General features: G+C 42.2%; 2 protein-coding genes and 1 pseudogene across 7 annotated transcripts in view; 2 read left to right on the forward strand and 1 right to left on the reverse strand.

Moving 5' to 3' along the window:
- Positions 1 to 2548, forward strand: part of RBKS (ribokinase) — a 93877-nt gene extending 91329 nt beyond the window's left edge. For all 5 annotated transcript variants that reach the window (XM_072767943.1, XM_072767942.1, XM_072767940.1 and 2 more), the window contains one exon: positions 168 to 2548. In XM_072767943.1, the coding sequence (XP_072624044.1) occupies positions 168 to 341 (174 nt within the window). In that variant the 3' untranslated portion in view covers positions 342 to 2548. The remainder of the gene's footprint in view (positions 1 to 167) is intronic.
- On the reverse strand, positions 2168 to 11673 carry MRPL33 (mitochondrial ribosomal protein L33). 2 transcript variants are annotated; one of them, XM_072767955.1, is made up of 5 exons: positions 11436 to 11673; positions 10604 to 10622; positions 8731 to 8837; positions 4477 to 4583; positions 2339 to 2471 (listed from the first exon to the last, which is right to left on the reverse strand). In XM_072767955.1, exons 1-5 carry the CDS (start codon positions 11617 to 11619, stop codon positions 2469 to 2471), a joined length of 420 nt encoding a protein of 139 aa, XP_072624056.1. In that variant the 5' UTR covers positions 11620 to 11673; the 3' UTR covers positions 2339 to 2468. The 2 variants fall into 2 exon arrangements, with proteins under 2 accessions (XP_025871811.1, XP_072624056.1); XM_026016026.2 differs by lacking the exon at positions 4477 to 4583 and having other exon boundaries at positions 2168 to 2471; positions 11436 to 11535.
- On the forward strand, positions 6023 to 7607 carry LOC112933001 (small ribosomal subunit protein eS4-like; annotated as a pseudogene).
- Positions 11674 to 23356: the final 11683 nt, after the last annotated feature.

Raw genomic sequence — 23356 nt, forward strand, 5'->3', positions numbered from 1 at the left:
CTCCCGGTGCATGGAGCCTGCTTCTCTCTCTGCCTCTCTCTCTCTCTCTCTCTATCATAAATAAATTTTAAAAAATTAAAATAAGAACTGTACTTGAATAGTTCTAAAATACAATCTGGACACCAGGTGACTAATGCTTATCTCCACAACTATGCTTTTAATTTCAGGGTGCTGGTGACAGTTTCGTGGGGGCTTTGGCCTTCTACTTGGCTTACTACCCACATCTGTCCTTGGAAGAAATGCTCAAGAGATCCAATTTCATCGCTGCAGTCAGCGTCCAGGCTGCAGGAACACAGTCATCTTATCCATACAAAAAAGACCTGCCACTTGATCTGTTTTGATTACTACTAACCCTAAAGTAAATGTACCTGGAAATAAAATGTACTTGGGGGAGGGAGGTGGCTCCTCTTAGCCAGCAGCTTACTATAAAATACCCTCTTCTCCTTTATTTGCAAATATGTTCATTTATGAAGTCATCCTCCAGCTTTCATTTATTCTTTTATAATGATGATTTCTTTGCTTTTTATGTATTTGCAAGAGCCAACCAAAATTAAGATCCCATGCCCAGGAACTATACAAACATTAGCACCAGCAGGAACCAGCAAACTCACTAGCCAACAGATTATGAACACTATGTGTCCACCATAGATCAAGGGTTGTGGATAACAATATCTAGAGTCGGAGCAGAGAATGTTAAATAAAGGGGGCACACATGGACTGTTCAAGCAGTCCCTAAGAGGGACAGCTGATATTCAGCCTTAGTGTTGCCAAAGCTTGTTTTGCCAGGGAAGCCAGAAGCTTGGGTGTTCATTGAAATTTTATCAATGTTTGTATCAGCAATTGATTTTTTTAAAAACGTAAACACCACCTGTGGGCCACATTAAGCTCATGTGCTGAAGGGACGAATCATTTGTTAAGCCAGATTTTAAGCTGTTGTTTTGCTTTGTTTTTAATGGTGATTCCTGTGTGTCACAGACCCTTTGTGTCAGGCTTACCCAGGATCGGGTGAACAATTTTTCTTGTAACCCAGTATCATATATATAGTTTCAACCAAAAAAAAAAAAGCGAAGATCTCACCTATTATTACTTTGAGGCAGAGTTTTAACAAAAGATGCCAGAAAATAGCTAATGGACTATAATACCACAAGCCCCCTGAAAGTCAACAACTGTCTACATCTAATTCCAACTTCAGAAAGCCAAAGCCACTCTTACATATCCTCCATAGACAGCGTGGGCCACAGGGAGGGAACACTGGTTTCCTCATGCTTGGGGTCATGGTGAGCACACCATCAGTCTTCTACATAAATGCTTTAAGTGGTGTAGGATATTAACCAGCACAACTCAAAACAGAAGCTGATCCTTCTTATATTCAATCAGAAATGTGATCAGAAGAAAATTGGGATGCCTGGGTGGCTCAGCAGTAAGCACCTGCCTTCAGCTCAGGGTGTGATCCTGGAGTCCCGGATTGAGTCCCACATCAGGCTCCCTGTATGGAGCCTGCTTCTCCCTCTGCCTAGGTCTCTGCCTCTCTGTCTCTCATGAATAAAAAAATCTTTAAAAGAAGAAAACTGAGTAATTCTGAAAATCTGTAGTAAACAATAGCTTGAGTGAGAAAATACATGGATCTGGGTAGGGCAGTCTTACTTTATGTGAACATTAGGGATTATCAGTGGAATTTCCATGTTGGTTAGCTGTGTGGTACCATGCTGCAGAAGTCCTAGCTGTGTCTCTATGGAAATACCAGTTCTTCTTAAAAAAAAAAAAAAAAAAAAAAGGAAATTAGAAGATAAAGGGAGTCCAAAGCATTCCTAGAAACTCCTAGATACTGCTTTAGTGACCTGAGTTTGAGAATTGGACCAATGGCATTTTTCCTAATTATATAAGCACACAACAAAAGTTCTCATGGTTTCTTTTGTGTTACAAGGCTGGCCCACTTCTTATTCCTGTTCAGCATTACCCTGTTATATCACACAAGAGTTTTTTCAAGATTACTCTGGAGAGTGACTCTGCCTTTCCTATGAAGTACAAAGAGGAGCAGACTGGAAAGTCTTGCACAAGTTTCATTATGGAAACTTTCTTTTATATGAAACAATGGTTATTCTTTAGTAATATAGTTGTTTTTTATTTCAAAGAGTGGGGGAAAACATCACTAAGAGACAATAGCACAGGCTATTTTAATATTTTTTATTAAGGGCTATAAAAATATCCAGAAAGATAAATAAATGTGATGCAATGATATATGTCCTAATATGAAGAACTTTCTTTCAGTACATTGTTTTTCTTCACAATGGCCTTCAAATCACAGGAGGCAGTGATTCCGTGCTATTTCCTCTTCTTTTATTACACACTGCAGAATTTCTGAATCAGTATCCCGCCCTTAGTCTTCTCATTTATAAATCAAATTCATTTTCAATCCATTGTTTAGAGGGAGCGTATTTTCTTCTGTTCCACAAAGAGGACTTTTGTTTTCACTGTAAGAGAAAAATGAGTTGTAGCAGAAAACTAAAAGCATCACCATTTCTAAATAAAAATACCTATCAGACTACAAGTACTCTCCTTTTTCTTATTTTACTATTCCTCTGACACGGGGATGGAGCAGATTTGCAAACTCAGTTCCTCAATCCCAGAGGCCAAAGAAACCTAGAGAAAATGTGAAGGAAGCCAAGGGAAAGCTCACCAGCCAATCAGTGGCACATTTGGTACCCCACAAAGTCATTTCTCACCCAATGTGAAATATCCAAATTAAAAAAAGCAAGGAACAAAGCATGGAAAGCACTCAAAGTCTTCACCCAGTTAATGAACAGTCTTGCAGAAGATTAGCAAGACCAGACAAGAGCTGGACTCCAAAGAAAAAAGCAACAAGAACTGAGCAGACCAAGGAAGAAAAGGCAGTCTGGCTAGAAGAGTAAATACACATCAAACCTTATACTTTCCAGAGATGCCTTAATATATCCAAATATGGATTCTCTAGTATGGTAATAGAATGAAAACTATAACCAAAATCTCATTATTGAAAATACCATAACAGAGTACAGCTCTCTGAAGCAAAACCAAAACAAAAGTACTAATTGCCTGGGGTGCCTGGATGGTTCAGTCAGTTGAGTGTTCAACTCTTGGTTTCAGCTCAGGTCATGATCTCAGGGTCAGAAATCAGCCCCGTGGGATCCCTGGGTGGCTCAGCGGTTTGGCGCCTGCCTTTGGCCCAGGGGGCGATCCTGGAGTCCCGGGATCGAGTCCCACGTCGGGCTCCTGGCATGGAGCCTGCTTCTCCCTCTGCCTGTATCTCTGCCTGTCTCTCTATGTCTATCGTGAATAAATAAATAAAATCTTAAAAAAAAAAAAAAAAAGAAAGAAAGAAAGAAATCAAGCCCTGCTTTGGGCTCCATGCTCAGCACAGTCTGCTCAAGATTTTCTCTCCCTCCCCTTTCCTCTCTGCCCCTCCCCTCACTAATGCATGTGCAGATGCTCTCTAAAATAAGCAAATAAAAATAAAATCTTTAAAAAAGTACTACTTGCCTGGATGAAAAGGTCAGGGACTAGTGCTGGACAGTAAGGTTTTCATTGTTCTTAAAATGCCTTATAGCACTCCCCGATTTCAAAAATAATAGGAAGGTTAACTTAGGTCCATTTCATAGAAAAAGTAGGAACCTGGAGTTGAAACTGGGTTTAAACCTGGGCTCTAGGGATCCCTGGGTGACACAGCGGTTTAGCGCCTGCCTTTGGCCCAGGGCACGATCCTGGAGACCTGGGATCGAATCCCACATCGGGCTCCCGGTGCATGGAGCCTGCTTCTCCCTCTGCCTGTGTCTCTGCCTCTCTCTCTCTCTGTGTGTGTGACTATCATAAATAAATAAAAATTTAAATAAATAAATAAATAAACCTGGGCTCTACATTTATATCTGCTATGAGTCTTTGGGCAAATTTCTCAAAATGCTCGGCTTTCAGTTTGCTTCCCTATAAGGGGGATAACTCCATCTCCCTCACAGAATTGTTGTCAGATATACAGTTGAATTGAAAGGACACATTGCTATCCTTAATCATAAATTAATTTTCTGTCAAAATATTTGCTGCTTAATTCATAGAAGAATGAATCTGTCAAACTCTTTCCTTACATCTAACCTAGATCTATTCTGCTTCAATTAAAGTCTATATTGTCTTGTTTAGTCATCCAAGGAATCAAAACTGACAAGTTTTCATTTTCTTTATGATAAGCCTTCATATATTTAGCAAAGTTAAATAAGCTTACGCCTCAGCCTTTAATCCTTCCTCATTGCAAATGAGCATCTAGCTTTATATGAGGAAAAGGAGTCTGAAAAGACACAGGCTGGTTCTAGCCAGAGTATGCTATGAAATGCTCAAATAATTGGGAACTCTTCTGTTTCCTTTATAAAGCAGACTAATAAAACATTACCCTTAAACTAACCATTTACTCACTGCAATAATATATGCTGGGAGAACTGCCAAGCTATTTGGTACCTTGGGCAATGGGGCAGGCCCCAAGGCGAACATCAACATTCTGGCCTGCAGGGTATTCAGGAGGTGGGCAGAAAGCCAAGCAGTCCACTGTTCCAGAACATTCTCTTCTTCAGAAAAGACAAAGTTGTGCGGTCAAGGCTTAGACCATCCCTTATCAGAAAAGCTCTAACAGTTTGTTTGAAATTTATATATGAATCTGTTCTCCCACTTTCAACTTATGATCAGAACTGCTCATGGTTGTGTTCTTTCCCAATCTCAAAACTTAAAATCAATCTGATAAATAATAAGCTCCTAACACTTATACACTAAGTATGAAAATCCTGATACATTTTCATACTGAAAATATAAAAGGTATTCAAGTAACATTTGTTAACACTGGACAAGTTTCTAAAAATAAACTCTAAGGGAGCTTAATGCTAGAAAAACAATTACTTTAAAGTTCATCACTCTGAGTTTTCATCAGCTGATCTAAAGAAATCAGAGGGAGAAAAATACCACACCAACTCAGTATCATATTGCTGTGGTCTGAATACTTGTGTTCTCCCTACCCCAAATGCATATGTTGAAATCCTAACCCCAAACAGGATGGTATTAGGAGGTGGGGGCCTCTGGGGAGTACTTTGGTCATGAGGATGTTTTCATGAACAGGAGTAAGCATTATAAAAGACCCCCACAATGCCTGCTTGCCCTTCCATAGGCTACCAGGAAGAGGGCCTTCACCAGAAAGCAACCATGCTGGGACCTTGATCTTGGAAATTCCCAGGCCCAGAACTCTGAGAAATAAATTTCTGTTGTTTATAAGCCACCTAGTCTGTGGTATTTTGTTATAGCAACCCAAAAGGACTAAGACACATACTCTATCATTCTAGTAATTTTTCTACCATATGAAGTATCACCCTGAAATTCAGACTCCCAATCATCAGGTACAAACCTAGAATCTTTTTTTTTTTTTTAATTTTTATTTATTTATGATAGTCACACAGAGAGAGAGAGAGGCAGAGACACAGGCAGAGGGAGAAGCAGGCTCCATGCACCGGGAGCCCGACGTGGGATTCGATCCAGGGTCTCCCAGAGCGTGCCCTGGGCCAAAGGCAGGCGCCAAACTGCTGCGCCACCCAGGGATCCCTAGAATCTCTTTTATGTTATGATAAAGAATGACCAAAATTTTTAACACCATAAAAACAGCAGGGAATTTTACTTTTGTTGAAGAATGGAAATTATCCAATTTTAAGCTGACAAGAGGGCTTATTTTGAAGGTGATATTTTTATTTTTCTTAGACATTAATGAATGCAGCATAATGAACAGTTCAATAGTGGTTGTGAGACCTTCTGTACAGACTCTGAAGGTGGCTATGAATGTAAAATGTAGCTGTTAGCCAGGATTCTCACTTAGAGCCTGCCCAGACATCATGCACTGCTGGGTTTAACCTCCTGTGAAACCTCTCAGTAACAGGTCCCTACATAGAGTAGTTTAGGGCCCAGGCTTTGGAGTCAGACAGTCTTGAGTTCAAATCTTTGTTTAAACATATTTTAGCTATGTGTCCTTGATTAATCAAGAAGATTCTTGACAAGAGATTCCTCATCTACAAAATGGACATTGCCTGGAGAGTACAGGTGCTTGTGTTCATGACATCTGAAGATACGAGATTTGTATAGGTAAGACAGACCTTTCCATTTTGTTTGATCATTCAAAGCACTTGTTTGTTTCCTTTCTTTTAGGGATCACTGTCTTTTATTGCCTTTATTGTCCTTTTGTTGTTTCCGGGGGGGGGGGGGTGGGGGGCGAAGGAAATTCCGTTCCTATTATTCCATCTTGGCCAGAAGTAAGAGTCTATAAGGTCTTAGTTAATGAAAAAGCTGATTATGAGGTTAAGTAACTGTCTTTCATTATATAAGGGATTGATTTTGGGAATAGGATTCTGATAACAGTTCAATTCTGATCACCAATTGGGTGTCTTACAATTCAACTCAATTCTGCTCTCTTTTTGTGCCCTAGCATAGCCATGGTTTGTGGTCCCAAGAAGCATCTGAAGCATGTGCAGCTCCAAAGCACTAGATGCTAGATAAACTGACCAGTGCGTTTGCTTCTCATCTATCTACTGGTCCCCACAACCTCAGAGAATGTCTCCCACTCATCATTTTCCTAAGGAACAGACTTAAGTATGCCCTAACAGGAGATTAAGTAAAGAAGATCTGTTTGCAGTGTTTTATTAAGATTGATGGCAAGGTCTGAACCGATATAACCTACCCTGCTGGTTTTATGGATGTTACCAGCATTGACAAGACATCCATCTGATGTATGACCCCAAGGGATGCTTTGCTATTCATCATATCACACCTGAGGAGGTCAAGTAGAAGTTGTGCAAACTGAGAAAGATCTCTGGTGGGACAAAAGGAATCCCTCAACTGGTGACGCATGATGCTCACACCATGTGAAATCTTGAGCTCATCAAGGTGAAGGACAACATTCAGACTGATTTGGAGACTGGAAAGATTACTGATTTCATCAAGTTTGACACTGGTAATCTGTGTATGGTGACTGGAGGTGCTAACCTGGGAAGAATTGGTGTGATTACCAACAGACAGACACCCTGGTTCTTTTGATGTAGTTCATGCAAAAGATACCAATATGAGAGCTTTGCCACCCGGCTCTCCAACATTTTTGTTATTGGCAAAAGCAACAAACCATTTCCTTTCCCCATTGAAAGGGTATCTGCCTCACCACTGCTTGAGAGAAAGACTAGAGACTGGCAGCCAGAGCAGTGGGTAAAATGGTCTGCAGGTGATGTGACTGAAATTATGCTTAAAGATAATACAGCATGATTTAAAAAGAAGAAGAAAAATCTTGATAGCAGCTACCAGTGATTAGTAACTCAGGAAGAGCCAGACAAAAGTGACACACAGGGGCAAGGTATGGGGAAGGGGCACAAAGCTTCTATGCCCTTTCCCAGCAGGTTACCCTCCCACAATCACTACACGGTCACCAACCCAGAAGCTCCAGTACAGTTCTTATTAAGAAGCAATTATAAAGAGACTGTTCAGAATCCAGGACACAAAAATGAAACAAATGGCCTGGAGTTTTAAAATAAATAATTTGTTTGCTAGTTTATATAAATCTGCTCATGAAATCCAAAAACAAAATTGGGCTCCTACCAATAGCAATCAGCTGCTGTCTTTTGTTTGTAAGCAGGCAATCTGGCCTTGGGAAAACTTGTCTCTTTTGGACAAATACTTCTATCTACTGAGACCTTTAAAAAAAAAAATTTATTGAGAGAGAAAGAGAAAGCACAGGCAGGGGAAGAAGAGGGCGAAGCAGACTTTCTACTAAAGCCAGGAGCCCAATGTGGGGCTTAATCCCAGGACCTTGGCATCATGACCTCAGCATAAGACAGACACTTAACCGAATGCGTCACCCAGGTGCCCCTTACTGAGACCATTTAAAGTTACCATTTAGGGATCCCTGGGTGGCGCAGTGGTTTGGCGCTTGCCTTTGGCCCAGGGCGCGATCCTGGAGATCCGGGATCGAATCCCACATCAGGCTCCTGGTGCATGGAGCCTGCTTCTCCCTCTGCCTATGTCTCTGCCTCTCTCTCTCTCTCTCTCTCTGTGTGACTATCATAAATAAATAAAAATTAAAAAAAAAATAAAGTTACCATTTATTATGGCATTTTAGCAGAGGGTATAAAATGGAAAAGGACTTTTCTTATCTTCCAGCATAATATACAGATACCATATTTCTTAAGTTCAAATCTGGACTGATCTAACTGCTTGCCACTGTTAGATGATCCCAGGAGAATAGTCCCTTTCTTTCTGAAGATACTCTTTTCTTTGTTTCCAGAACAGTATCAGCTATACTTTTTACATGGCTGGTTTCCTTCCCAGAAAGAAACCTATCTAAAGGATAGAATAGAGGTGAAATCTGCCTCTTCCCAACTTTATGCTGTATCTCAGCATCCCGCTTGTGTCTCTCAAAGCACTGAGCAGAACATCATTTTCTTCTTTCTTTCTCTCCCTTCCAAACCAGATTATAAGTACCACGAGTGCGGAGACTAAGCCTGAATGTGTCCTGGTATATCCCAGCACCTGGGACAGTAAGTGGCAGTACAGTAAACATTCAAAACTCACTTGCTAACTGAATGCTACAGAATTAAAGGGGCCGCAAAACTGCCAAGATATGTTAAGCTTCATTCTGGAAAGGGCAGCAGACCTTGAAAGCATCTGAATTTATTTTGGAGTAATTTATCTGAATCTTACCAATTGGGTCATAATGTAAGAGAGTGAGTTTCTCCCGTAGTCGGCTTCTCTTAGTGTTGAAGGAGTAACCTGTTCCAGCTTGGCTCAGCATTTTCACCAGAATGGTTCTAAGATTTAAAAAGAAGCTATTACAAGCTGAGGAAATAGACTAAAGTCAGTCACAGGAGGATGGCATATTGTGAGAACTCTGTACAGTAGTATTAGTTGTGGGAATATCACTTAGCCCTAAGAAGGTTCAGTTCTAAGACAGCCTACATTTTCCATAAACCACAGTTTCAATGGCTCAGATTTCCAAGGTTTGTTTCATTATAGAGTGCCTTGGTTATCAACTAACAAGCAACAAAAATCAAACCACATTGTTGTTGTGGGAACACTCAGACACCCACCTCTTGGAAGGAGAAATCAGGAAGGGTGAATTTGCAAAAGTACTGGTAATGCTAGGTGACCAGTCACGAAATTGTGAAGATGGCCATCTCAAGAAAGAGCCCTCTCTTCCAGGATGTGCAATAGGAGTAGTCAGAAAGGGACAAAATAAAGGGATTGGAACTTTTACACTGCTAACATGCAAAACCTTGTTCCCCTTCATATTTTAAGTTATAGTCATCCAAAGAATAAAGTTCATGTTTTGCCTCACTAGACCTTTTAATACGTTGTACTGTTACTTTTTCATGTGTCTGGCTTCCCTGTGTAGACCATGCTATTTTATTTTTCATCTAACTCCAAAAAGAATTTGTAGCACCTACAATACATTACACATCTTTGCCTCCTTTTCGATGTCTAGCACAGTGCCTCACACATAAGAGGCATACACTTGCTAATTAAGAAAGACAATAATTAGTCATTCATTCAAAAAGATTTAACAAATACTTATTAAGTGCTTACTCTGTGGAATGCACTACAGGAATTGCAAAGCTCTAAAAGGCTATAGCTGCCCCCTCCAGGAACCAACAGTACACAACAGTACACTAAGGAAGGTGAGTTGTGTAGACAAGGTCTATAAAGCAAGACATATTTGACAGATGTCACAAGAAGAATACAAAGAACATTAGAGGCAGGGAGTAACTCTAAAGAAACCAAAGGCATGGGAGGTTCCTAAAGAACCTGGAAGGGGGAACCCTAACATAAATAACTGGATTGTGGGAAAAGCAATATGAATAAAAGCTATCTTGGAGAAAACACTAACTTACATGTTTTTCATTAACTTTAATCCAAAATACCTAGTTTTATGATCTGTGATGTGTCTTGGGTTGTAAGAATTTTCCAATTTTTTTTTCCTGGAAAAGAATTTTCCTATTTTTAACACAGAAAATCTTACTTCAGTTATTGTCTACAAAATTTATTTTGAGATGCCACTTTGGTATTTATAGTTTCTCTGGTATAGTGTGGAATCTTTAATCTTTGCTATTTTTGAAATGCTTATTCCATGAATGCAAAGGATTACAAAACTCATTAAAACTGACTGTAGTTCAATCAAATCACAGCTTGTTCAGCCTGATTCCTGTAGTGGGTGGGCTCCAGACAAATGGCCCTGGGTCCTCCCTCTGAGGACATAGAAATATGGTGGTAGTCCAAAAAGAGAGCATGGGAACCCTGATGTTTTGTTTAGGAACAAGACAACAAGAGCTTCTTCAATTATTTAAACACTCACTTAAGTAGGTCGTTGGGCAGAAGGGAAAATATTTTTTGAAAGAATTCATAGAGCCAAAACAATTCCCCGAGTAAATAATCCTCAAACCAACTTTCAGAAAATCCAGACCAAATGCTTAGTTAAACCTAAGGAAGTACTGGCAGCGGCTGGAAAAACAAATTGAACATAAACAAGTAAAAAAAAAAAAAAGAAAAAGAAAAAGAAAGAAAGAAAAACCTTACTTACTTTGACTTGCTCTTGGCAACTTTTTTGCAGAGAGGAAGGGTTGAAAGAGAAAAGAAAATACCAATTTATTAGCTTTTTTATACAAAGTTCATATAAATGTCTGTAATACATATGTAAGTCACGAAGTAGGCCATGGCTTGCCATTCAACTGCTCCCTAGCTTGTAGAGCTCCCGCTAGGATTCTAGAAGGAAGACAAAGATCCAAGAAGACCAACACAATTCTGTATATAATGCTTTGCACAATCCCTTTCCAGGTGGACCGGTTACTTTCCAAATCTAAGATCTGCTCCGTATGTTCCTCTCCTAAGGTGCAAAATATTTGCAATGGAACAAGCCACTGGTTTGACAAGTTAGCCGACGCAAATTGGAACCACCGTCATATTAGGTGGAGGAGGGAAACTACCCAGAGCCCAGCTGTTCTGACTTAGGGTAAATCACTGCCCGGCTCAGGCCATTTCCCCATCTTCAGAGTTCGAAGCAAGTGAACTAAAAATTCTGAGGTTTTTCCCCAAATTCGGACATGCAGGGATTGTACCAACATGTCCGTACGGAGGACTGGGGAAAGCGCCCCGCTCCTGCTGTTCAGACTCTACACTCCCCGCGTCGGACCCCAACGGGACCCAGAACCAGCGCCGCAGACCCGCCCCCCCCCCAGTACCACCCGCCCCCAAGGGGAGGCGCGCCGCGGGGCATGCCGGACGTTGTAGTCCAGAAAGCCTGGAGAGTCGCAGCGCCAGCTTCCCGGCCGCCGCGCTCCCCCGGCCCCGCACCGTCGCGACGCCTGCCTCCCGCCCTCGCCGAAGGCCCTGCCGCCGCCTCCAGCCCCACTCACAGGTGACCGCGGACAGGAACATGGTGACAACACCCGCGCGGTCTCCGAAACGGGCCCAAAGTCGCTCAACAAACAAGTGCTTCCGGGGCACACACCTTGTCCCGGAAGAGGACGTCGGGAGCTGCCCGAGGCCACGCCCCCCATATAAATCTTCAGGCCCTCCCCCACCGGTGACTGAGTTCATTGCAGGGCCGGCGTCTTACTGTAGTGGGGTTGGAGGTTGGAATCCCCTTCCCTACCAGAGAATGAGTTTAAAAGCGCTCAGGTCCGCGCCCTAGGCCCTTCCTCTTGCTTCTGGGTCAGAGTTAGGTCCTTCCATGCTTGTTTCATTAAATAATCGCCACCACCTGCTTTAAAGCCATAGGAACTGTGTTTCTCAGCTGCTCCAGGCTATCAGGCCCCCCTGTATTTCCTTAAAATGTTTCCTTCGGGGACGCCTGGGTGGCTCAGTGGTTGAGCATCTGCCTTTGGCTCAGGACATGAACCTGGGGTCCTGGGGTCGAGTCCCACATCAGGTTCCCCTCGAGGACCTGCTTCTCCCTCTGCCTGTGTCTCTGCCTCTCTGTCTCTCATGAATAAATAAATAAAATCTAAAAAAAAAAAAGTTTCCTTCGTTTGCCTCTCCCCAACCAACTTCATCTCCACCTGGTTAAGAGCTGCTCTCAGTCTCTTCAGAGTTAGAACTCCCACCTGAAGACCCCCCCATTCCTTAATCTGTTGGATTTCTAAGAGGGCACCACCTTGAGCATCTTCTGTTAACTGCTGTATCTGAGCACCTGCTACAGTACCTCCAAGAGGGGCTGGACAACAGGTTTGGGGTGCTCACGTAACTTGTTCAGTGTCACAAAACTAGTAAATGGCAGAGTCAGAATTCCAACACAGGGCTTGTATGGAGACTCATGCCTGTCCCACTAGACGTTGGGACCTACTACTAATTTGCATCTTCAGTTCTTCACTCTCTCTGCAAGGAACCTGGGCTCTTTCAACACCAAGAGCATCTGTAACCTCATTTCCCAACTAATAATCAGGACTTCTGGATTTTTTAGCTAATCTGTGATTTTGTCTGTATATTAAATCTTACAAACGTGAAATAAAATTCAATCTCATGGATTCTCTTCACAAAAAGTAATAAAATTATTCGAAAGAAAATGTAGCTCTTCATGGGGCACCTGGGTGGCTCAGCTGGTTGAGCATCTACCTTCATCTCAGGTCATGATCCCAGGGTCCCCGGATAGAGCCCTGCATGGAGCTCCCTGCTCAGCAGGGAGTTTGCTTCTCCCTCTCCCTTTGCCCCTCCCCCCTGCTTATGCTCTCGCTCTCTCTCTCTCTCTCTCCCCCACTCTCACCCCCTTACTCTCAAATAAATAAAATCTTGGGAAAAATTAAAAATAAAATTTAGTTCTTCAATTCCTTTTTTTTTTTTTTTAATTAGGACTGTCCCTGGGGCACCTCAGTGGCTCAGTCAGTTAAGTGTCAAGTCATGATCCCAGAGTCCTAGGATGGAGGCCTGCATCAGGTTCCCTGCTCCTCAAGGAGTCTGCATCTCCCTCTCCCTCTTCCTCTACCCCTCCCTGCTGTTCATGTGTGCAGTCTTGCTCTATCAAATAAATAAAATCTCTAAAAAATAAAAATAAAAATAAATTGCAGCTGTCCTTGTCTTTTAGTACCTTATAGGTTTTTATCACCGTCTAATGATTTTCAATCTTTTAATAACCTGACTCTAACAATTGAGTGCCCTCTAAGTGCCCAAATCCTTCCTTACCTTGTGCAGTTCATCTGCTGACAAAGAGTTTTAAGTGTTCAAGAAGGTCAGGTTTCTTATCTAGGAAATCCCTTTAGAGGATATATAAGAAAAGAACCCAGGACTGGAAGCCAAGAAACATGCATTTTAGCCTTTGTTCTGACCTTTGGAAAGTCAACTATTCACACCTCAGTTTCATGTTCAATGGAGCATTGGATCAGTGGTTCTCATCCCTGATGTTATATCAGAGTCACCTGTTGTCTTTTTAAAAATCCATTTGCCACCAATGAGTTTCAAACCCTGTATTTTCCCCAAGTTTTCTATAAAGAAGCATTTCAAGCATATCAAAAAGTTGAAAGGATAGTGCAATGAAGACACCATATACCCAGTTCTACAAATGTTAACATTCTGCTATGTATACTGAATAAATAAGTATATTTTATATGTTTTTTGCTAAGCTATATGAAAGTAAATTGCAGAAATCATAACCCTTCACCCCTACACATTTAAGTAGGTATCTGTCAAGACTAAGATTATAACTATACTACTTTCTCTCCTACAAAAATTAACAATTTCCTAATGTCTAGTCCATATTCAAATTGTCTTTTATAGCTGATTTCTTCCAAAACAGTATCTAATCAATGGACTAAGACAACATCTCTCTCTCTCTCTGTCATAATTTGACATCAAACTTTTGCCTCCCCTCCTTCCTCCTCTCTACAGAAGCCACTCTGATGAGGGCCCCAGTGATCCCTACAGTACCAAGCCCCATGGTCAATTCTCCAGCATTATGTTACTCAGCATCTATCAGTTTTATTTTACATGGTTCCTCCACTCCTCCTTGAAAAACTTTCTTCACCTGGTGTCCAGGTGTCCACTTTCTTGGTTCTCCTCCTTGCTCATCAGCAGTTCTTTCTCTGTTTTCACCTCACCCACCCCTCAATGGAGGCATGCCAGGAGCTCAGTCTTTGGATCTCATCTCTGTCCACTCATTCCCTTAGTGGTCACACCTGAGTTTGGGTTTTGAAAAGCTGGGGGCTGAAGTTTTCAAATTTATATCTCCAGTCTTAACCTTTCCTCTGGGTTCCAGATTGCATATTTAACTGCCTACTGACATCTTATGTCCAAAATCAAATTCCCAAACTTGCTCTGTAACCCTAAGGCTTCCCCTGTATCAGTGTATGGCAATTTCATTTTTCCAGTTGTTCAAGTAAAAAGCCCAGGAGCCAACTTAATTCCTCTTTCTCTCATGCCTTATATGTAATCAATCAGTAAATTCTGTGAATCAAATACCCACTCAGTGAAGCCTTCCCTGGCCACAGAAGGAAAGCAATACACACACACACTCCCTATTCTCCTTACCTCACTTTATGTTTTCCTATAGCACTTCTCACCATTTACTATTTTGTACTTGTTGATTTCCTTATTATCTGTCTTGCTCACCACAATGTAGACTTCAGGAATGAACTAAGTCTTATACACTTACTGCTGTATCCTGGAGCCTAACACAGTGCCTACCACATCTATTGACAATCTGATGAATGAATGAATAAATGAGGCTGAGATGAGAGGTACCATACAAATTTTAATTAATAAATATGTTTAAATAGCAAACAATAATAAGGGTATACCAATAGTTTTAGCATTCAGGAGACTTTATAAACTTGTGGGAGTTTGGGGGTTTTTTCTTAGAGAGTGTGCACTGAGCCAGGAGGGGCAGAGGGTGAGAGAGAATCTTAAGCAGGCTCCATGCCCAGCATGAAGCCTGATGTGGGGCTTAATCTCACGATCCTAAACTCAGGGCCCTGAGATCACAACCTGAGCTGAAATCAAGAGTCGGACACTTGATTGACTAAGCCACCCACCCAAGCTTGCTCCTTCCTACAAGCTTGTTTTTAAAAAGAGATAGCAGTGGGGCACCTAGCTGGCTCAGTTGGAAGAGATTATAGCTCTTGATCTCGGGATTGTGAGTTCAAGCCCCACATTGGCTGCAGAGATTACTTAAATAAATAAATAAATAAATAAATAAATAAATTTAAAAGAGAGATATTGGGGCACCTGGGTGGCTCAGGCAGTTGAGTGTCTGACTCTTGATCTCTGCTTAGATCTTGATCTCATGGTCATAGCTTGAGCCCCACATTGGGTTTTGCACTGACCATGGAACCCACTTAAAAAATTAAAAATATATATAAATAAATAAAAAGAGATAGCAAATGAACTATTTCTTGAAATTCCTGAATGGAGTAGAAAGGAAGCAGTGGCTTTCTAGTCTCATTACTTCAGCCTGCATCCACCTGTTATCTACATGTAACACTCTGTTGGCAGTTGATAAGTATTAATTAAAATGTTTATTAATACAGATGCAATTCATGATTTGGGTTTGGGGGTGGGTTTTTGGGTGGGTGGGGTTTTTTTTTTGCCTGAATCTACATAATGAGCCCTCTGTACCTTATTAAAGTGTAGAATAATTAGAGAATCCTGGCAGCCCAAGTGGAAGGGATGAAGGCCTTAGGGGAGGGGCACCCATCTCTTTGGAAGGGATGTGCCGAGTTGGGGAAAAGTACAGCTGTTTAGCCTGGATTCTCAGCCCAGGAAAGCAGATGGAGGAGAACATTTATTGAACATATACTTTTGCAGAGTTTTAGACAGTGCCTGTGTTACATTGCTGAACACTGCATTCCTAGCACTTAGCACTGGAATTCAAAACCAAGATCTAGAAGCTATTCCCCTCCTCCTCTACTGTTCCAAGAAATCCCATTGTCCAGCTCACTGTCATACCTATGTCCCACCTGACTTATGGTTGGGAAGTACAGTCACAATTCTTATCTACAGGGTCAGTGATTCCGGCTCCCTGACTTATTCCAGGGGCCTGGGAACATGGGCAGTGTAGGGAGGGAGACTCTGCAGGAGAAGGCTGGGGCTCCCTGCACAATGCTGGCACCTTCCCAAGTACAGACACCTCCAGGCAGATGAGACAGCTTCAGAATTAGGCCCTATCCCTCCACAGCTTGGTATTACAGCAAAGGCTTCCTGAGGGAGTGAGACTAAAGGCTGGCAAGCCCTGGGGGCACCAGTTGGGTTCAAATCTGTGTGGTGGGTGTCCTCAGGTTGGCCCTCAATGCCTTCCATAATCTAGCCTTGACCTCCTAATTCAGTCCCATCTCTCTTCACTGGGGCCTGCTAAGTATTCGTCCCTTCCTGGATGAAGTCTCTCCTCACCCTCCACTCACCCTCCCACCCCTATTATACTTCCCTGCACTCCTCACTGGTTTGCTTCCCCGAACTGGCATTTAAGTCCCCTGAAGGCCAGAGCTTCTGAATCTCTGCACATCATCCCTCTAACCCTGCAGGCAAGAGCTCCTAAGGTGGCTGCCCTACTCACTTTGACAAATATGAACTGAGCACCTTCTGTAACTCAGGGAACATGCATCCGCCATTCCCTTTCTCTTCAATCTTCCTCCCCACCCAGGTCCACCCCAAGAATGGAAGGAACCTGGGAAAGAATAGAAGCAAAAGCACAATGTCTAAATGCTGGACAGTGAGCATCTTCCTGGAGGTTAGTGTTTAAAGAAGTGAGGGAGAGGAGCTAGAAAGGATGGCTGGAGCTAGGTCACGAAGGAACTAGGATGTTGTGGTTGGGAGTCAGGGTCTGGTTCTGTGGCAGTGGGGGAGTTAAGTGATGCGATCAGACCCCTAGATTGGCAGCATCTGAAATCACATGGTTTTCCTGGCTAATTGGGAGAGGTAAGGACTCTCTCATCCCACCAACCAGAATACTCCCAATGTCCTCTTCATTTATGAAACAACAATAGGGACTTTCTCTGCTCTGTATATTAATGCAGATTTATTTAAATTAACACATGTATTTGGCGTTTCCTTGACAATTGGTAAGTTCTTCCTACTTATTTATTATCTTTGACCGGTCACTGAGCCTTTTCTGAAGTGGGGAAAGGGAAGGAGGAAGGTGCCATAGACATCTTTGAGAATCTGCTAAAAAGTTTATTTTTATTTTTACTACTTTGTTTTAAAATTTGTTTTTCACTTTAGTGATCCTTTTGTTTTATTTTGTTCTGTTCTTTTTCTTTTATTTTCTGGTCTCTGACCTCTTTGGAATCATCTAGGGTGTATTCTGCTTAGGTCTTGGTTGATACGGCTTAGCTTTTCTAGGAAATGCGCATATACTGGTCTAGAAACAATTTTACCTGGACTTTCCAGTGGCCCTCAACCTTGGTTGCACATTGGAATCACTTGGGGAGCTTTATTAAACTACTGGTTCCTACCTCCCACCCTGAGTTTTTAATTTAATCAATCTGAGTGCTGTCCACACATCGAGTTTTTTCAGCTTCCTAAGAGATTCTAATGTACAATCAAGATTGAAAAGTACTATGCTGGAGTACGTGGACGCCGAGCCAGGTCCCCAGTCTTAGACCATAAGCTCCAAGGGTGTCCATTTAACTTCGCATAGTAAGCAGCACCTCCCTGAGCAGGGTGGAGGGGAGAAAGTGCCCAATCTGAAAGACTGATGAAGTCTTGAAGCTGTAAGCAAAGAGGAGGTGCTCACATACATCCAAAAAAGCTGCAGAACACTTCTCAGAGATGCTGAAATGGAAGACAAAGAGCAGAAAGTTTAGCTGCCTTCATGAAAGATGGATGGAAGTCCAGAGGACAACACCCTTCCCACCCGCATACTTCAACCTTTCCCCAAGAAGGGCTGCAAACATTATCAAAAGGCTGACAGTAACAGTCTTTGGGGAAAGTCAACAAATTAAATATGTGGTTTAGTTGATGGGTGATGTGGGTGGGGAGAGGATGGCAGTAAAGCACCTATGCAGGTATGGAGAATTAGAGGTGATGGGCTGAAACTGGCTGCTGGAGGAGGGAAAGGTTTGGGTCATGGTCAAGAAGAGGCATTCCACCGCCTTCAGCCCAGGGTGGGATCCTGGAGACCCGGGATTGAGTCCCACATCAGGCTCCCTGCATGGAGCCTGCATCTCCGTCTACTTGTGTCTCTGCCTCTCCCTCCCTCTCCCTCTCTCTCTCTCTCTCTCTCTCTCTCTGTGTGTGTGTGTGTGTGTGTGTGTGTGTCTCATGCATAAATAAAATCTTAAAAAAAAAAAAAAAGTCATTCCCTCCATGGATAGGAAGCAGGGCGGTGGTAGGAAGAAAACTTCAAGTGTGCTGGAGGTCAGACTCTGCCATTTATAACCATGGGACCCTGGGCAAGTTTCTTTTTCTTTTCTTTTTTTTTAGATTTTTATTTTATTTATTCATGAGAGACACACAGAGAGAGGCAGAGACATAGAGGGAGAAGCAGGCTCCTGGCAAGGAGCCCAATGCAGGACTCGATCCCAGGACCCTGGGATCACACCCCGATTCAAAGGCAGATCCCCAGCCACTGACCCACCCAGGCAAACCCTGGCCTCAGTTTCTTATCTGGGACTTATGTGAGGATAACCTCAGAGGAGCACACGATCTCAGATGATTATCATCAGGTCATCTCTAAAGTTGTTTCCATTGTGAAGTCCCATGAAGCTCAGAAATTTGAGCTCTGAAAATGCTTTGGAGGTATCAAACTTGGTATCCATCAGAATCGCCTGGGTTGTTCACTACCTTACCAGGTAATACAACTCAGTAGATGGGCGAACGAGACCCACAGGTATTTTATAACTGTCACCTGTAGCTTCTGATGTTGCATGTGCTTTGGGAGTCATTGTTCTAGACTATTGTTTCTCAGCTCCTGGGGATCTAGTTAAAGGGCAGATTCTGAGCCAATAGGTCTGAAGCAAGGCCTGAAGGTCTGCATTTCTAACAAATTTGTAGATGGTGCTGAGACTGCTAGCTGTACCTCCTTGCCACTCAAAGCGTAAGCTAAGCAGCATCCTAGCAGTAACATTTGGGAGCTTGTTAAATGTGCAGAATCTCAGGCCCCATCCAAGACTGACTGAATCAGAATCTGCATTTTAACAATATCCCCCAGGTGATTTGCATGCACATTAAAGCTTGAGAAATCTATTCTCGAAGTGCCTTACTGACCAGGGAACCACAATTGAAATTTGGGATAATAATGGTAGAACAAGACTCAGTTTCTTAAACTGAAGTAGAAGTCAGAGAGGGTGGGATCCCTGAGTGGCTCAGCGGTTTAGCACCTGCCTTTGGCCCAGGGCCTGATCCTGGAGACCCAGGATCGAGTCCCACATCAGGCTCCCTGTATGGAGTCTCTCTCTCTGTGTCTCTCATGAATAAAATCTTAAAAAAAAAAAAGAGGGGCAGGGATTTCCATCCGTTTTAATTACTGCCATGCTTGTGGGCCTGGCGCAGAGCAGGTGTCAATCAATATTTATAAGGTAAATGGACAATGTAAGAGTCCAGTTTCTGGAGTCAGGCAAGGGCCAGAGTGGAGGCAGGAACCACCATGACTTGATGCTAACTACTAGGGCCAAGGTCTGTCTGGCCCTCTGCCCAGGAAAGATTGGTTCTAAAGCTGTCCTAGAGCAGATCTCTGGCCACAGGAGACAAGAGCATGTTAAGTCGTCTCATCTGAGGCAATTAAAAGGCTACAGAATAGTGCAACCAGGAAAATACACCAGCCTTCTTAAGTAGATCTGCTATAGGAATCAGGGACTGAACCAACCAGTGGGGAGGTAGGTTAGTCAGAGAAACCCCAGGCCCAGTAGGAGTAATTCCATGAAGCTGCCTGAAACACGTTTGTCATGGGAAGAATTAAGTACACTCACCATCAACTCTATTACTCTATTTCCTCTGCTCAAAATAGATGTCAGTAAGATACATGCCAGAGTCAAAGGCAACCAGTGTGGCTCTGTGGGTTAAGACCAAATCCCATGTGCTATAAGTAGTTTGGGCAAATGTTAAATCCTACAAAGAACAAACAGTATTTGTTATTAACTGGCCTTAGAGGAATGGATTAATAACTCATATTTGAAATGATTATTATTCCTAGTCTTCAGGGGTGCCAGTCTAGAAAAGAAAACATTTCTGTTTGTTCTTTTTCTTTCTTTCTTTTTTTTTTTTTAGTGTGTTTGTATTTTCTATGTGTAGCATTATCCAGACTTTCTGGTTAACCCTGACAGTAGCAGTTAGGATTTCAGTGAAGTAAATTTATTCTTACTCTGCCCTAGGAACAAATTGGGCTGAAGATTTTTGATAGATTCCTCAAAACACCAGCCCCTATTTCCTAATGATTATTCTAAATATTCTGTGAATACAGGAGAATGCTTTTTAAAGCAGTGTTGTTTTTCTCAAGCCACTTCATTTGGTTGATTCCCACAAGTAAACTGGGTAAATAGTCATTGTGCATTCCTAAGGGTTCATCTCCCTTCACCCTGGACTGGATCCCATGTTTAAGGCAAAATGAAATGACCATATTAATGGCCATACCAGTCATAGCAAAGTTCCCATGAATAACTATTTTCAGAAGAAGAATAATTTTCCATCACTGCTATCTCCTAACTAACCTGATCTTCAACCTAATTTCTAACTGCCTCAATGAGCCCAGTCCTACAGAGGGACAATTCCATGAGTGTCTCTGCAACCTCTCCAAGGGCTTTGAAATAGTTCCCCTAGAGCACAGAGTCCCCCAAGTTGCTGGGTACATATGAAGAGGGAACAAGAAATCAGACATTGCACTCACTGGCTACCAGACAAGTGATTTAAACTCTGGTACTCAATGGTCCCTGCAACAAACTGGTATGAATGTACCGTTGCACTTTTCTTGGCTCGTGAAAAGGACTGGCTAATTAGTTCTCTGTTGCTTTGGAATAGCACTCAATGGCAAGTCACCAAAGTCATGCAAATTCTGTCTTTCCAAGCCATTTTTTAATGAGTCTATGTGTTTTTTGTTGTTGTTTTTGACTGAGAAAGACAGCAAGTTGTCATGTTCACAAAGATGACCTAACTTGAGCTTCTGTGGTTTGGGATCCTGCCTGCCTGTGTTTCACACCCTCTTTTGCCTCCAAGGCAGGAGCCTCCAGTCTCATAGCCAGGAGATTGTGGTTAGTTTCCTGGCCTCCAACTGAGGTGGGGACACACCTGCACCCCTGAGGGAAGGAGAGCCTGTGGAGGGTCCATGAGGCTGGGGTTGAGTCATTCACCCAAGAGACATGTCAAATGGCATTAGAACATCAGTTTGGCATTTAAGGAGCAAGAACCCACAGAAAAATTCTTCTGTATGTTAACAATCCAGTCCATTTTTAAACTAAACCAAGAAAAGAAATTGACATTTGTTGTCACCTTACTACAAGTCTGAGGTTTACTCTTCATGTGAAATCACTCCCAAAGGAAACCTCAGCTTCACTCACAAATCTAAGGAAGGTGAAGGGCCTCCACCTCATAATATATCTTCCCATAGGCCCCTCTCTTACAACTTCCCACACTTCACAGTCCTGTTCTAAGCCCATGCAAATTCAGAAAACCCCACTGTAAGCCACTGTCTTGGATTTTTCTACTCAAACCAGTTTCCACTCTCAGAAAATGACTTGAAATGTAATTTGAATAAACCTGAGCCTTCTTCCTCCCTGATGAAGGTCCATCTTCATGTGTATTCAAAAGAAACACAAGTTGGGGCACCTGGGTGGTTCAGTCAGTTAAGTGGCTGACTCTTGATTTTGGCTCAGGTTGTGATCTCATGGTCATGAGATTAAGCCTCAAGTCAGTCTCTGAGCTCAGTGTGGAGCTTGCTTGAGATTCTCTTTCTCCCTCTCTCTCTACCCCTCCCCCCACTTGTGTACTTTCTCTCATAAATAAATATTTTAAAAAGAAACACAAGTTGAACTCCAAATGCCTTAAAGCATAAATCTTTGCTAAGCTTCTTGAAGAAGTGGCCGTTTTTCTCACTCAAAATCCCACTTGAGAGCTACACCCAGTGCATTCTCTCTCCAGAGAGTAGCTTCACACTTTTTCCTGTATAAATCAATACAGCCTATGGATTCTCATTGTCCTTCCATCCTAGCCATCACCTTAATCCAGCCACAAGAATGGGAGGCCAAGCAGCTCTGAATCCTCTCAAAGAAGGCTAGGGGGGAAGAAAGGCTGTAAGTACCTGTGCCTCCCAGGCTCAGTCCCAAAAGTAAAAATGGGCAACAGGAGCAAAAAAATGTTGAGAGCACTGTGAGAGCCTGAGGAACTTTCTCCATCCTTAAGATGGTAGCCCTTCAAATGGACTTGCCTTGAAGGGAGCTATACCTTCAAGGTATAGATGCCTTGATGCTCATCAGCACATGCAAGGCCATCAGTAAAATCCTCAGGACCCACCATGGGGTCCCAGGACAACTTTACCCAAACAGGGATAGGTCAGAACAATCTGCATATGTTTGCCTCTCTGGGAAGAGCTTTTGAAGGACTCAGAAGGTTTTGATATAAAATAGTGTGTGGCCAAAAGAGAAAAAACATGGTTTACATCAAATTTGTTTCTCATTCCAATAAGCCATTTGAAATAAAGGAGGCAAAGTTTTTCCAGAGATGGCTTCTATGATTCAGAATAATTGGGTCCAGTTTAATTTGGTACACAATGGAGTTAAAGAGCTACGTGGCTGCAAAACTGTGTTTTGCAGTTCCCAGCATCACCAATTAGCTCTATGACATAAAGGTTAATGAGATAAAACATCTATAAATCAAGTTGATGGCTGATTCAAGAAGAAAGCCCCCAACTCCTGCTACACTGTGATAACGCCATAATTTCACTCTTTCAGGCTATTTATTTGATTAAATTTGATTATGTGTAAAGATATACAAATGTATAATTATAAAATTCATACTTAAATTATAAACTACCTTGCCAAAGCTCCTTTCTAAATTCAGTTACTCAATACCCATTAGAAAATAAATCAACTGTTACCAGCATTAATCATATTGGAATTAACTAATTTGATGAGAGGTTTGGTAGTGACCCTTCCCAAAGAGCTAAAGTCTGTTATATTCAAAAACTATGTTCCTTAAAATATGGAAATAAAATAAGCTCCAAGAAAATAAAGTTGTGGATTTTATTGACTGAAGTTATAGGGGAATTTGGAATTTAGAGAACATTCTGGGGAATCCTTTTATAATTTGAAGGATTCTATCTCACTTAAATCCTTTATTTGTATAGGTGAGTTTTCCAGGTGCTTATGAGAAGAAGAAAAAAACAGCTCAGAGTCAGGGGAACCAGATTAACATCTCAACTCAACCG

Source organism: Vulpes vulpes, chromosome 8 (genome assembly GCF_048418805.1).
Source record: "Vulpes vulpes isolate BD-2025 chromosome 8, VulVul3, whole genome shotgun sequence".
In the NCBI taxonomy this organism is placed as follows: Eukaryota; Metazoa; Chordata; class Mammalia; order Carnivora; family Canidae; genus Vulpes; species Vulpes vulpes.

What these genes read in the sequence shown, in the direction of transcription:
- MRPL33 (XM_072767955.1), bottom strand. Translation starts at nt 11,619, where the DNA reads ATGAACTCAGTCACCGGTGGGGGAGGGCCTGAAGATTTATATGGGGGG. An exon ending in CTTACATTATGACCCAATTG is followed by an intron (nt 4,584 to 8,730) that starts GTAAGATTCAGA and finishes TCTTTTCTGAAG; the next exon opens with AAGAGAATGTTCTGGAACAG.